Source organism: Condylostylus longicornis, unplaced genomic scaffold (assembly GCF_029603195.1).
Source record: "Condylostylus longicornis isolate FDR11 unplaced genomic scaffold, ASM2960319v2 ptg000107l, whole genome shotgun sequence".
Classification (NCBI taxonomy): Eukaryota; Metazoa; Arthropoda; class Insecta; order Diptera; family Dolichopodidae; genus Condylostylus; species Condylostylus longicornis.
The window spans coordinates 4,035,598-4,052,189 of NW_026578075.1; the positions used below are offsets into that span (position 1 = coordinate 4,035,598).

At 24.1% G+C, this 16,592-nt stretch overlaps 1 protein-coding gene across 4 annotated transcripts in view; it reads left to right on the forward strand.

The window, feature by feature from the left end:
• Nucleotides 1–16,592, forward strand: part of LOC129614239 (sodium-coupled monocarboxylate transporter 1) — a 46,324-nt gene that overhangs the window by 21,747 nt on the left and 7,985 nt on the right. Inside the window, exons 1-4 of one of the 4 annotated variants that reach the window (XM_055528723.1) lie at nt 1,578–1,705; nt 1,765–1,887; nt 5,193–5,226; nt 16,310–16,520. In XM_055528723.1, coding sequence (XP_055384698.1) covers nt 16,310–16,520 — 211 coding nt within the window. In that variant the 5' untranslated portion in view covers nt 1,578–1,705; nt 1,765–1,887; nt 5,193–5,226. Of the gene's footprint in view, nt 1–1,577; nt 1,706–1,764; nt 1,888–5,192; nt 5,227–8,628; nt 8,761–16,309; nt 16,521–16,592 lie in introns of those variants that run through there. The other 3 variants (XM_055528722.1, XM_055528725.1, XM_055528724.1) reach the window with 3 other exon arrangements.

The following is a 16,592-nucleotide window of genomic DNA, read 5'->3' on the forward strand; positions in this document are numbered from 1 at the left end:
CAGCTAAAATAATTAGAACTTTGTGAGATGATATTAATATTCAGAAATGCTAATTTTTCGCTGTAATTATAACTTTATTATTATTAACAAATACAAATTTTCAAATGAAATAAATGGAAGTTCTTCAGTATTGAGAACTGATGATAATTATAAAAAAAAAATCATACAATTTTATTTAACCGGTTATCAACACAATAACTTAAAACACAGCAAAAAATAAATATACTTTCACCAACAGCCGACTAATAAGAACTGAACTGAATGAGAATTTGAGAATTAAAAAATGGTTGACGGCAGACGGCATTTTGAAAAATGGCAGCACTAATAAAATAACTGTTTGATTAAAATACAATATGCACGCGTTGCGTCTTATATTACTAGTTCACGTGGCGATATATATATTTCTAAATGTAGTCATACAATTCCTTATGTCAAAGTGTAATATTTTGTGTTAATGTTTTACTTTCATTTGCACACTTAATCTATTTTAAAAAAATTTGATTTTTGTTTTCACTTATAAGAAAAATAATATAAAAAATAAAAGAATCAAAGGCAGACAAATTATGATTCAGATTATTCAGATGTGAATGTTCTGATTGCTAAAAAAATTGGAAATTGTTTGTGAAATCTGATATAACATAAAATCAAGGCCTGGACCATGCTTTTTTTGTGAATTTATTTGTAAAATTCCATATGTTTTTTTTTGAGCAACATATCAAAAGTTCAAATTTCAACTCAAAATTTTAACCATAACTTTTTTTTATATATTTTCGAGTTCTTTCCGCATTTTTTTGTATTTCTGTTTTTTTGTACTTCGCATTTTTGTATTTCAGTTAGATGTGATATGAAAAAATTGTAAAGTAATTTCAATTATCATTTTCGTCTGTATTTGATTTGTGATTCTTAAGTGTGAATTTAGATTTTGAAGATAAACTAACTTCGTAAAAAAGATTTTTAATTTGTTTTTAAGATTTTCCACATATCTGGGATTTTGAAAATTCTATCACAATAGTATTATACTCGTAATAGTCTCATTTATTAATGCACTTACAACAATTATAGGTAACTTTTTTAAGGTCAATGTGTACATATGATATTTATACATATTTTCTTAATTTTGCTAAATGATCGAATGAAAATAAAACTATTAAAATTTGTGAACCTTCTTTTACACAGTTAAATTTTAATACAAAATCAGCTCCGAGGCCGTGGTTAAAAAAAAACACGCTCAGGAGACAAAGCTTATTATTTTTTTCTAGTTAAATAAGATAAAATTCAATGCGACCTTGTGAATCGACCTAGTAATTTTACTATTTAATGCTAGAGTTAAAGTTATGAGTTCTACTTTTTTGAATTCACAATATCATTTATATTAAGAGTCACGATGACATTTAACGTTTCACAATACAAATTCAAATGTCGGATATTTTTTAAAGAACGGCAGCTTATCTAAAAACGCGAAAAATCCTAATGGCAACATTTGGTTCAGTTATCAAAAAATGTTGCAGAGAATTTGCGGTAATTAAATCGAAAATGTTTATAAACTATGAAACAAAATAAAATTATAAATGTTTTGATTTTTAAATTAATGTTTATATGGTGTATTAATAAATGATTAGTGTAATAAATCAGTGTTTCTCTTGTGATTTTATATCATTACTGAATATTTTTGATGAAAATGATAAAATAAATGAATAAACTTCAAGTAAGTTTTGTTATTCACGCTTGTAGCTTAAAATTTTATGTAAAATATCGATTTTTTAGCCGGCTATGGTCTAAAAGCAATTTTTTCACATTCAGTCAATATTTTAAAGAAAAGGAGAGAGGGAGAAGAAAACTGGGAATTCATGATCCTTATTTAAAAAACAAAAGGATATATGCAGTTATGTAAGTTTTTCTTATATGTGGAATTTGTGATGAAATCCTAACGTAAAAAAGTTAAATAGTTATACAATTGCACTCTTTTTCTGTTTATTTAGGAAATTTACTTTTTCCAAAAAAGTATCTTTCGATAAAATGCATCATTTTGTTTTACGATACATAACCTAAATTATCTATTATTATCGTATTATTTTAAAATTTTGAAGTCAAAATGCTTGTTTTTGTGTTGGCATGAAACAATGTAATAAAAAATAAGTCATTATTTTCTTTCTAAGTATGTCAGTATTTTTTAACATAACATTTAAATCTTTAAAATTAAATACTATTAAAATAATGTAATTTCTTAAATTTCTTCATCGGGTAAGTCTCCTTGTAAAACACAAAAATAACAAAGTTTTGAAGTAAAGTACTTTTCGGTTCACTACGGTTTGAACTTCAAATAACCTTATTTTCTTATAATCACGCAAAACTGTAGAAAATGTTAAACACTTCCGGCCTAAGAAGAACAAGTATTGTATAAATAGGAAATAACAACTGCTAAACGTGATTTTAAAACCGACTGGACTAACCCAAGGCATTCATACTTTTTTCTTATAGAGATTTATATAAAAAATAAAATGTATGTACATATATGATAGTTAAATTTTTGAAATTTATTCAAGATTATTACAAGAACATTGCAAATTTAAGTATATAATTTATACTATTCTTATTTAAATGTTTCTGGATAGAATTCTTTGGTAAATAATACTAACTGATCGTTAAGTATAAGTATGTAAGTGCAATTTTGTAATTCTTTCGGCTAATAAATGTCTTTGTTTACTATTTTTCAAGTGATGAGGCAATATAAATAATTTATAAAGTTTTAATGGTGAAATTGAGTTTAAAATAAATTTAATAAAATGTGTTTTTTTTTTTTATAAAATTCAATTTTTATTTTAATTGTATCCTTAGCTCGCTTTCTATTAAACAAAAATAATGTCTTTTGCAAAATCAGCTACAATTTTCAAATGTTTTCCGATTTAAAATTTGAAGGCGGATCTAAATGTTCTTTTTAATATAATTTTAAATGTTAATTTGATGGCGGATCTAAAGTTTTCTTTAGGTACTCCCTAAATTTATTATTTTTCGGAAATATTATGCTCATGATACTTATAGAGTCTATATATTATTCTACTGATTAACAGTAAATTTAAAACTTCATAAAATAATCATTTACATGGAATTCATATTGAATATTTGATATAATTGATATTGTATATTAAAAGTTGTTTTCTAACTTGATTATAACCTAAATTTTAGAAAACATGTTTCAATTCTTTTGAATGTTTATAAAACATGTTCATTTCTCAAATCCGTTTGCTTTTAATAACATACGTACATCGGTCGTATTATGATGGTCCCATTTGTATTAAAAGACTACAACTGTTACGCGTGTTGCTTTTGCGTTGTTCATATAATTTTAAAATATTTTTGCCGAATATTAAGTAACTATATTTTAATAATATACATTTTTTTAATAATGCTAATTTTGTGTTCGAAAAATATAGAAAGGCACTGGTATATTTCTTATATTCTATCTGAACATTTGATCAATATAAAAATATTTTTATTTAATTAAATAAATAATTTTCAAAAAAAAATTAATAAAAGACTAAAAAAACTCTTTAAAACCGGGTTGATTAAAAAACTGGTTAATTAATACGTAAATGATTTTAAATTCATATGAAATTTTATATTTAGGCACTTTTAATTATCGTCATAATCAAAATTAATCTATTTACCAAAGTTTTGTTCTGATGTGACGAGATGGAAAATTTTGAGACGGTTAAAGCTAAACAAATATATGTACATACGTAATGTACGTAAATTTCGAAATAAGTTTCAATAATTTTTATTTGAAATATTGTTAATTTTCACGATCTTAAGAAATGTAAAATAATTTTCTTTTTTAATAATAATAACAAAATAAGTTTATAATTGTTTTAAATGCCAATGACGACATTTAATTTTATTTTTAGTTATAGAATACAAAAAATTGCGTCCCACATTACCAATGAGTATTAAGAGCGTTTTAATATATTGTGTACATTAATTACACCTACAGAATAACACTGTTACAAAATTAAGTATCAAAAAAATAGATAATCATAATCGCTACAAGAAATATATCCTTTTTTTAGTTTCGACCAAGAGCTGTGTTTCGTGATAATATTTTTTTGGATTTTATGAAAAATTTTATTAGTTTATTAGCTTACCTATTCAGTTTCATGTGGCCGAATTCAAAACGAACTTGTTATTGTAATTTGTTTACCCTGACATCCATTTTGGGAACGTAATTGTAAAGTTTTTACAATTAAAGCACATACCAGCAATACTTCTAAAACAGTTTTGTTGCTTGTACGTAATAACGCATTGCTTACATTTTGCATTTTGGATCATAATTTTGCACTTTTTTAGACGTCATAAATAATTATTGTCAAATAATTTGTTTTTGGCTGTTCTATTCTTTATAATTTTTTTAAATAATTTACATTTAACTATGTGAGTATCTATTGTGGTAGAAGAGCTTTTGTTTTGTTCCAGTAAATGAAGTAAATCCAAAATAATTTTAGATATTTTAATGTACAAGAAACAATATAAAACGAAATGCAAATTAAATGCAAACACAAAAAACTTGTTTGCGTATGAAAATTTTAGTTGCATCTACAAAAATTTTTAACTAAACTATTTTTTGGTTTTTAACTTGGATCATGTGACATTGATAATTTTAAGTTTTATTTGCAAAATGAATGTCATGAATACTGCCCATTTTGAATTATTATAGTTTTTATCATTTCTCTTCTTAATGAATTACCAACTGAAAGAATGATTCCATTTTTTTAAACAAGCATTCTCATGTCATAAATATACGAGAGTTTTTTAATTAATATCGTAAAATTGTTTGTTAATTTTATATTAGTACTATTATTTTGTAAAGTCTTAAAGTATAAAATTTTTTATTAAGCGTCTGCGTATCGATCATCGTAATCAACCGACTATTTTGATCATAATCATTTTTATGCTTATTTTAATCTAAATATGCAGGTGTTAATCTTTTAAAAAATGCCAAAAAAAACTTTTGTAAATTGTTAATATTTTTATATCGCGTTATTTGCAGTACATATTTGCTTTCGAAACACTTGCTGCATCTTAATAAATATTTTTAATCAAACATGTAGCTTTATTTAGTAAAATTAAATATGTAAATTATTAACATAAAATTATTTGTAATATGACTATCAATAAATTTATTTTTTTTTTGCTTTAAGTCGCTTACTACAAAATAAACATTGTGGAAGCGAGGTAAGTTTTTCTCTAAGGATATTAGTTGTTGATATTTTGTGTTTTTTTCTTTACGATCATATTCTAAAATCTATAGTATATTGTAAAAGTGTAAATTGGCTAATTGTTTGATTGTATATCAATTAAAGTTTTTCAAGTTTATTTAAGAATTAATGCTAGGTTGCTAGTTGTTGACTGTTGTTCCTAATAACTACCATAAATGTCATTCTTCCACATTTTGTGATATTCATTGGGGACTGGTTGAAAAATTTAAATTCTAAATCGCTCAAACTAAAGATATTGCCACCTGATTGATAATGTATTGCAATAACTTGCTATGTATGCGTCTCTATTCTTATATTTTTTGAAGATTTATATTTTTTATTGCATTTAAAGTAGCTTAAAGTAATAAAGTATTATTTAATTTAATATATGCATTTGTATTTATTTTTTAAGTCAATTTATATAATTTTTTTTCCACCAATATTTCAATACTTCATTATGAATTTAAAATTGTAAATAGTTTCTTAAATTTTGTTGATCTATCGCCACTTGTTCTGTGGACAAAATTTTTTTGTATTTCTTAAATTATATTTTATAATAGTTTTAAAAAGATTGAAATAAAGAATTAATATTATATTATTATTATTATGATCACCGCCAAAATGCTATTATTTAAGAAGAAAATTGATTTTTAATTATTTCTAAATATTATGTACATCTACCGGGGTTCAAACCCCGGTCAGGTCATTATAAAAATTGTATTTAATATTATAACTGGCCTGGTATTCTGGCCTGGGCCAGAAAACACGGCAGATGATCCTTAGGCTCCTATTTATGAATACCTGCATTTTATTTGTGTATTAATTTTTCACTAGCTATGTTTCGAAGCCATACAACAGGACCGACTTCACACATGTGTTGAATATTTTTAACATGTGTTATATATTACTTAACACATGTGTTGAATCTCAGCTTTGTATTCCTGAAAAAATGTGAGGACTTCTATATGGTCCGTAATCTGCCAAATGCCGAGGTAGTTGAATTGTTCAACATCTTGTATAGCGGTTGTATTTAGGACGGGGGGGTAGTGTTTGCTCCGTTGGTTCGGAGTGACGTGGTTTTTCTTGTATTTATTTTCAGACTGACCGCTGCTGCTTTTATATGCAGCTCATTCAATTGCTTGCATGTCTAAATGCGGGTGGGATAGCCGAGCGATGTCATTTGCATATTCCAAATCCTTCAGGCAGCTCGTTAAAGTTATTTAACGTTATTTCTTCTAGGGATAATTTAGTACACAATATTTTAAATATTATACAAATAATTTTCATATATATTCATAATATTCGATATTAAAACTAAGAAACATAAACAGTAAGATATTAATAAACTTAAATATTTAATATAATGAAAAAGCTACGACAGACTAGTCACCTATCTCTAATTAAAACTCTATGACGCAATAAAACTAGGGCATGATGGGGCGCTAGCCCTATGCTGCTCACTAGAAGTGAAAAAGGTAAAAAAAAATGTAGATACTTACATACATACTTATATAAAATTTACTAAATTTCAACAAAATTTCAATTACATTTTTCGATTAATATTTAAATTTATTAAATTTTAATTAACTGATTTATTTTTAAATTAAAATTTTACTATAATGTATTTATTAAGTTTCTTATGTTATTCCGTAAATATCTTAATTACTTGATATACAACAAAATTTTACAGACAATGATTTCAAAAATGTACCAAAATAATACTTAAATGCACTTAATCTTACGAGTTTAAATTGCTGAATTATTTAGTCTGCAATTTTATGTCAGAGAATTCGAAACAATCATAAGAGTATAGTACAGCGTTGTAAAAAAACTTTTGTATTTACATATACATACATGTAATGAATATACATATGTAAATATTTGATATTATGTACATGTCTGAAAAAGAATTCTATAGAAGCTCAAATAAATTTTTATTTTGAAATCAGCTTGTATAAAAACTGTTATTTTATTTTGGTTTTTTCATTTTTTCTTTCGTTTTCCTTTTTTTAATTAAATTGACTTTGTTTGTTTTGTTTTTAAATATATTGATCAGTCAAACATTTTACTTTAGTTTTATTGGACCCGTATAGATCACCGGTCGTTTAGTTTAACCGGTATAAATATTAAATTAATGTTGTAATAATTATAATTTTGTTTTTATTTTATTTTAAAATATATTTAAAAGAAGAAAAAAAGTTGTGCTATATACATATGTATGTAAATAGTTTGAATTTTTGATAATATTTAAATTTAAATTTTTAATTTCTATGTTTTTATGAAAAATTTATAGTGAAATTTATAGGTTTGTGTTTAAAATTAATAAATATGAATTAAATCAGAATATAATTTAAATTTAATGAACTATATTACACGTACAATCAATAAAATAAATTTGGTGACAAATTTTACAAATAGAAAAAAAATTAATATATAAAAAAAAATTCGTAAATTTTGATTAATGAAAAGTAGAAGAATTAATTGCATATAAGCTACTATTAAAGGATTTTATATAAAATAATTATTTAATGTAGCACAATATAAAAAATTTTTAATAAATGACTTGTTAATTTTGTCACTTTCCTAGCAATTACTATTATAATTAGAATACATATATAATTTAAAATACATATCGTGAATTATAATATTTAAATTACAATTCAAATGTAACTAAAGTACAATAACTTGCAGTGAATTTATGAACTTCTGTATATGAATTTGATCTGCAGAGCAATTCGACAATGAGCTAACTCTTATACTTTGCAAGTTTGAATAAAAGTAAAAATAAACTTTACAAATTTTGAAAAAAATACAATTCTAATAGATTGAACTATAATTAATTTAACTCTATATCATAGCAAACTTAATTCTATTATACTTACTATACCTAAAATTTAATTAATTTAATTTCCAAATTTATTAAATTAATATCATGTACATTAAATGTATATATGTACATAAATATATAAAAAATGAAATGGAATACGCATATAAAATATGTTGAAAAAAAATTTACTATACTCGTATTACTTTAATATTACCTATTATATCCACATATATAATTAATTAATATTGACATATTATTAATAATAATAATATTCTGTAAATTATAATAATAACAATAATAATTAAAATTCCATATTTTTATATAAATATATATGTAGAACTAATCTTTTTTAAACTTGACATTTAAAGACCTTGAAGTATTGAATTGGTGTATTAAATTGTTTTTCATTAATTGTTTTTATATACACATAATATAAAGCGAAATTATATATATATACATATTTTTAATAAAATCACTAACATAACAAAAATTTGTAATTTGTAATTTGTTATTAAAATTTGGTGATATTTTTGTTTTGTATAACTATAGTAAATCTTATAATAAATTTAACAAGAATTCCTCAACGGATTAATATTGTGTCTTTTATAATTAATTGTAAAAGCTAATTTTCAATCATACATATATAGAAGGGTCGGTCATCACGAAAATTTAAAATTTGAAAAGGTACATATATATACAAAATATTTAAATTTATTTATTAAGTCTTACATTACACCTATCATCTACTTAGGTTTTTGTTTTGTTTTCTTCTTTTTTTTTACATTCTTCGAAAAAAATTTGAAAAAAAAATGCTTTTCAGTCTGCCCGTCTTTCTGTGTGTCTGTTTACAAAATTTCCACGCCGTTTAAGATATAAAACTGAAATTTTATATGTAAACAGATCTTTAATAAAAACTTATTTCTGTGCAAGAAAATTTTTTCTCCTCTCTAAAAGTTATGGCCCCTCAAAATCTTAAAAATGTCATTTTTTTGACTATTTATTGTAACGGACCATATAGAAACCTTCTGGAAACGTATAAAAGTAGTGACTGCCTTCTTCTGCCGTGGCATAGTATAGTTGAGCATAAAAATGGTAAAATTTTTTTAGAAGAAAGGTTTTTTCCATTTTCATCCCCTCTCAAGTTATTCTCGAAAGTAAAATTTGAATTTTCAACCCCTTATATTTCCGAAACTGCAAACTTTTCCAGTATTAACACATTGTTGACCGGGAACGTCATATGACGTCTTTCGATAACGAAGCCTATCATACTCTTAAAAAACATTAAAACATGTAATTTAATACAATGTGTGCAAAGTTCCTTATAAATATATTACGTAAAAAAAGTGTTGAGAATTTTCAATTTTTCCCAAAAATCGCCGGACAACTGCGTTAGTTCTTATAAAAAACACCCGGTCAACAATGTGTTAATATAGAAAGCTAAAGATAAATCCCAAGCCATCAAAAAATAAAATTATTCACCTTAACTCACCATTGAATTAGACCATTACGTCAACACCTTTCTTAATTTTTTCATCCTAAATGTATGTAATTATTTGAAATATTTTGGTATATTAGTGAAAGTAACATTTTAAATGATATTATTGTTTTTAACAGCAGCATTTTAACTTGTTGAAGGGAAAAGTGCTACTTTACCAGCCATTGGTTACACCCAACTTTGTTTAATTAATTATAAAAATATTTATATTTTTTTTTATTGTGTGCATTATAAGAAACAAGCTTAATATACTTATATTGTTATTTTTATTAAATTTATTATATAACACAAGGGAAAAGATCAATAGTTCCTATGGATGATTAAAATTTATCTCAAGTTTTTTTTTATAACTATTTTATTGAAATCTAAGCATAATTAATAATATTTAAGTAGTCCAAAGAAATATTCAACGATCCCTCATGTATGTACTTACGAGTAGCTATAGAAGCTGTTTGAAAAATGAATAAATTAGAGTGAAATACTATTATAAGAAAAAATACTTATAAATCAAAATCTATCTATCTATACAGTCAATATTTAAAAATATATATATATATATATATATATATATATATACACATTTTTTATGAAACCAATTTATAAAACTTAATTAATTGATATTGTAACACTTTGTAATTAAAAATTATTATTATGTAAATTTGATAGAAAAAAAAAAATACAATAAATTAATTAAAACAATATTTGTTTGTTGTATTTTTAAAAACCAAAATAAAGCATTGTAAGTTAGATTGTTGTTTAGCAATAGCATTTCGTAAGACTGTATTGCGGTTTAAACTCAAATAAACTCGCTCAACTGACGTAAAAAGGAAGATTTCTCAAGGCTGTAGTACATAATAATGTAATTTTAATGCTCATTGTTAACTTGTTATGACCACAAGTTGAACTTTTATAAATTTACTGTATATGAAAAACTGGTATATTAGGCGAAATTTCAAGTAGAATTTAATAGAATTTTTTGTCATCGCGGCGCGATAACAAATTATATAGGGGATCTCCGTTTTATCTCCGTTTTTGTAAAATTATATTATTTTTTATTGATACGTTAATTGGTTGAGCCGATGCGACGGGTTTATCTCACATTAATTAGCACTAATCGGTGCTCATCAGGTTTTCATTGAGAGTACGTTAACAGACGGCTTATCCAACCGGCCTTTTGAAGAATTTTTCCGGATCCTCGTTTTCATTCCTTGATATCTTGTCCAGTTCCATTACGCCTTCTCTTAATTCAATTTCAGAAACTATGTACTTTTATTGAGGCTTAATATGGAAAAAAATATTTTGACCAATTTTTGTCATTTTTAGGCCATAATTATAGTAAATTGCATATTAGAAATTTGTAAATATTACTCTGGAAATCTAAAAAGTGTCGATAATATCGAATTTTTTCTTTTTGGTTCTTTGATACCATGTAATTATCGAGTGTAACTTTTTAAAATTTTAATGCTTAAAATTCTTTATTTTCTTTATCATATTTAACTTTTATTTTATTTCGTTTATCGTTATGTAAATTTTTTAAAAATGAGTACAGTACAGTAAATTCCAAAATTATTTGCACTAATGTTAAATTAGACACTGTAGCTAAATTATTATATTTTGACTGCGAAATTGTAGAAATTGTAATTAAAATTACAGCTAGATATTATGTGGTCTTGGAACAAGACCGTAATTAATTGATAAAATAATCAATTATTTGTTTAAAATATTAGTTTTGTTTTAAATTTTCAAATAATTTTAAATGTGTATCATATTCTATTGCAAAACATAAGAAATACAAATGATATATTAATTAAAAAAAATTCTAAATAGTAGGCTGTTTAATAATTATGGTAATCACTGTATTTTCACAGTCAATTAAAATTTATTTAAAGTAATGGGCGTAATTTAGTTTGAAAATTTGCGTAAAATTTAAATAATCATTCTTATCACTATAAAATTTTTTAATTTACCGCTTTAAAAGTGTATGAAAAAAAAATTAAGCATGTTGACTTCTAGAAATCTTTAGCATAAATAATTAGTTACTTACTAATTTTTTTAAAACTTTTCAAGAGTAAACGTGTACATAGGTGGAAATAACGTACGTATTCTTCATGTTACACATTTGGCTCTATTGGAGAAACAATATCAAAATTAATCTGTGATGTAGAGCATTTCAAGTTAATATGTTGCTTATGGAATAGTTAATGAATTTGTAAAAGTAGAAAAAAATTAAATGTATTTATAAAATTTCCATAATTATCAAACTAGTTTCCTTCCCGAAAGCTGATAGTATTCCGTGTTTTCAAAAACAAAGTTTTGAAACCGCCTTCCAACCGTATATGAATCAACAACAAGACTGCATTTTCAAACACAAACAAAGTCTTGTTTTTTACATTTTGGGATATAAAGTTTGATTTGTCACCGGAATTCAACGCAAAAAGTTCAAAGCAAAAATTAGCGTTATGTCAATAAGTTTTTACCGATCTAAAAAATAAATTTCATTTTTTACAATTAAATATTGTTATACTAAAATAGTAAACATCCGAAAAATGAAGTTGGTTATGTCATACAACTTACAATGCAGAAACATCAAAATATTCTGTATATAATTATTTTTTTTTTTAGTCAAGATCGTTACCTTGATTAAAATTGCTATTGTTTTTAACACTTTATCTAAATAAATTATTTCAACTGTAACAATTATAAATGTTTATAATGATGATAAAATACAAATTGCATTTTATATTACTGATTAGCATTAATATGAGACTAATGTATGTATGCATATCTAATTGCGATAATGCACAGATGAAATACTTAATACAAATAATTCGGAAACTAAATATATGCATATATCTATATTATGTTGCTATAATTATAGCGAATTGAATATTATTTGTATTATACGCATATGCAAAAATAAACACTTTTAGCAAAAAAACTGTTTTTTCAAGAATAAAATGCTTAAATTCAAATACTTCTATTGGTCATTGTTTTCTTTGTTTACGGACAACATTTTTAATGGTGACAAAAAATTAGAGTAGCTAATACCTTTGGTGTTTTTGGAATAAATTTGTGCATACATATGCAAATATTTATTTAGTTAGATTACTAATACAATTGAATTTTTTTTTCATTCGTTCTTGCATATGACAACCCAACTAGAAAATATTTTGGTTTAAAGTTTATTAATTGTTTTCAAAAATATCGTAAATATTATTTGTAAACAATAAGTTCTAGCAAATAAAAAAAATTTTTTGAATAACAAAATCAAAATTACACTTTTCAAATAATAAATGAGTAAATTGGGCGACCAATTAATTGAAAAGTGGCATATTTCTTCTGAGCGATATTTCTTTTAAAAAGAAACTTTATCTTAAATTTATTATTCTCAATTTATATAGGTTTTAGTAATTAATTTATCCAAAACAAACTGTTAAATTCTCAGACTTCTATAACTTGTCTTTTCAGAGGGGAGCAGTAGGTGACTAAAAATTGTATATTTTTGCTGAGGCCTAAAAGTTCTGAACTTTAGTTGACAATAAATACTAAAAATTAAAAACAATTTGTGGAATATTTAAATTAAGAAGTGTTTTATATGCGCGCATGCTACATGTGTACGCATACATGTCTTGAGAAGATAATACCGTAAATTTTTGAAAAAGAAGACATAAGCACATTATAAACATTTTTCCTATTATATTAAATTAAAAATTTACTTATTTTGCGGAAATTTAATAACTTATTAGCTATAATAAATAATTTTTGCAATGATAAACAAATTATTTGAAATATATACATATATTTACATAAATGTATGTCTAAATAATTATCATATATCATTAACGGTTATTAAGTATATTGTTGTGTTGACACTTTTTTGATTTGCAAAGTCAATGTCCATTAAAATACGTAATTTTAAATGAATTTTCTAAATATAGGCATTTCATTCATTATAATTTTAAATTTGTTGTTTAGATTAACAATATAGTAAGCACTTTATATTTACATTTATTATGAATATAATTGTATATACATACATTGGTTATATGTATGAATAGCATTTTTCGATTTATGCTTACAGACAATATAACAATACTATTTTGTTTATTTTGTTCTCGCATATTATGGTTTTTAGCACTTTTTCGAAAAAAAGTGCTAAAAACTTATTAGTTTCACTCTGTCCACGCGTCCGTCTTTGTGTCCGTCCGTCAATGGACATGTTAACAAAATTTTTAAACCCTTGAAACCTAAAACTTCATATGTACATAAAAACAAGAAACCTATTTCCGTAGAAAAAATTTTTACCTATCTCTCCCTGTCTAAAAGTTATAGGTCCTCACAGTTCTAAGAATGCTATTTTTTAATTGATTATTGTAGCAAAACCAGAAACATTTATTAAAATCTACAAACTCAGAAGAGTAGTGGCTAGCTTCTTTTACTACGGCATACCATATTTAAACTCTACAAAAATAAAAAGAGCCGTTTAAATTTACCGTTAATTAGTTTTTTTTCAAATTTTTGATGTCATTTTTTTCTAGACTGCAGGTTGTAGGAGTTTGAAATTTCAGCAACTTTTAAACACTAACAAATAGTTTATTTTGTTAAAAGAAAAGTTTTTCAAATTAAAATTCAAATTTCCTCTCAAATTATCGCTTCTCGAAATTTGAATTAAAAAATATAATTATTTTTCTTAACTCACACAATTAACTCTTAAATTCGAGCAATATGTTACGTGCCTCTATTATTTTTTGTTTTTGTTTTATATCATATATTACATACATTGCCCAGCCTAAAGCTACGCAATCTTTGAAATATATTCGTATATGAATGAAAATAATTTTTAATGTAGTACATACTAAATCGGAAAAGTGCTACATTACAAGCCATTATTTTGTTTAACCCAAATTTATTTTTTTTTGTAAGGGAACGGAACGGTGAGTTGCCAGCAGATTGTCATTTAATATTAAAATTTTAATTCACTTTATTCAATAACTCATTTAAATATTTAGTGTACCTACACAATATTAAACTTTATTGATTTAGAAGTATTGTTTTTAATTTTTGCTGTCTTAAATTAATGAAAATTAATAGAATTTTATTAGTGGGATTTTTGACAATTTTAACGCGTGAGTGCATTTAAATGACGATTTCATAAAATGTTAAATGTCAATTGTGTGTTAAATGTTAAAGTGGTAGGCTTTCATTTTAATCTGTCCCCTATAAGTTGCTCTATAATTTGTGCTATAAGTTGCTCTTTTTAATTATTCTTGCTTCTTCAGAAAGAATTTGACAGATACCTTAATTACTGCTTAATTATTATTTCAAATGCTGATAATATTAAACTCTTTTATATATTTTAAAACGAAAAACTCTACCATAGTGTAAACTGGTATCACAAATTTTCAAAAGTTAGAATAAGTAAATATTGAATTTTAAGGGACTTCACGGTATAGTTGAAATATCTAGCAACAGAGATAGAAAATCGTCACATTTGAGCATTTGTGCAAATTTATGACACATATTGTTATTGTTTGATGTGTAAAAAATATGTACGGATATTTCATCCCAGATTAAAAATATATTCTATCTAAACCCTAGTACATAATTAAAATAGTTACAGTAAATATTTGGAAAGGAACCAATTAGCATTTTTTAAACCAGTTAACTTTTGCAATCAACTGTAATTTTTTAATTTCTCATTTAAATTTTGCATTAGGTTGTTTAAGTAAGGTTTTAATTTTTTTATATATAAGTTTATATCGATGCACAATTAAATCAAAACCCTTATTGTGTTTTATAAAATGTGAAATATAAATACTTAATATGTTACATAATAGTTGATTTGCATTATTTGCCATAATAGTGGAAATTTTAGTTCATTATAATTAATAAAATACGGAAAAATTTTAAATTCATATAGTCGCCTAAAAATTACATATTGTACATACATATAATTATATTGTGGGCATCTTCGTTAGGGAATGTAAGCCTGAACTACTATACTAATAAAAACATTAAAAATTTTCCCGGCCTGAATTTTAGAAGAATACTAAATTTTATAGATTTTATTGCACATTTTCACATTAACAGTTACTTTGCAGTTTAGTGATTTATTTTCCATAGTTGCTTATAAAATAAATCATATTTGTTTGCTTTGTAAGTGCACTTTAAGAAAAATGTATTTATTTGATTATGAATTTGCAAACATGCTCTGTGTTTACTTTTAACATTAAAATTTTATATACAACCATATACATGTATGTAGATAAAATATTAAACCAGAAATGTGCTAAAATGTTTTCATTACGTAAATTCGTTAATAACTGTTTATAATGGAAAATATTAAATTATTATTAATTTTTTATATCAATTGCGGGTTAATTTTAAATTTAGCATAGTGTTATTCATTTCGGGCAATCGGATAACACATTTATACTTTTGTTCATTTTAATAATAAACTACATGCTACTCTTGAAAAATAAAATTGAATAATTTTAAAATAGATTAATGTAAATTATAAGTAATTATAATAATACGTGAGCCAAATAATTTTTAAAATTATTTAATTGGTTTTCATCACTTACTTAAATAATATTTGTACGAGTACTTCTCATACCTAAATGTTATTAAAATATTTTTGATTTAATTGTGGAAAATTTCAAATTTAATTATTAAAATTTCTTATAGTATCAAACAGTTTCAATAATAATAATATTTAAAATTAATTTCTTTTTTTAGATGGCAAGAACTTGGTCAACGCTCATATGGGATTTAATTGCTTTTTCAGTATTCATAATATTTTCAATTCTAAAACCATTATGGAGTCGTTTTTTTGGAAAATTTCAACAAAAAACAAAATCAGATTTTGTATTCGCGACAACTGGTGTATCACTTTTCGCTATGATGCTTTCAATATCAAGAGGAACTTTAGGAGTAAGATCTGTTTTAGGTTTGTAATAATTTAATTATTTCTATTATACGCATATACGTATACATGTAAACATAAAAGTTAATTCGGATC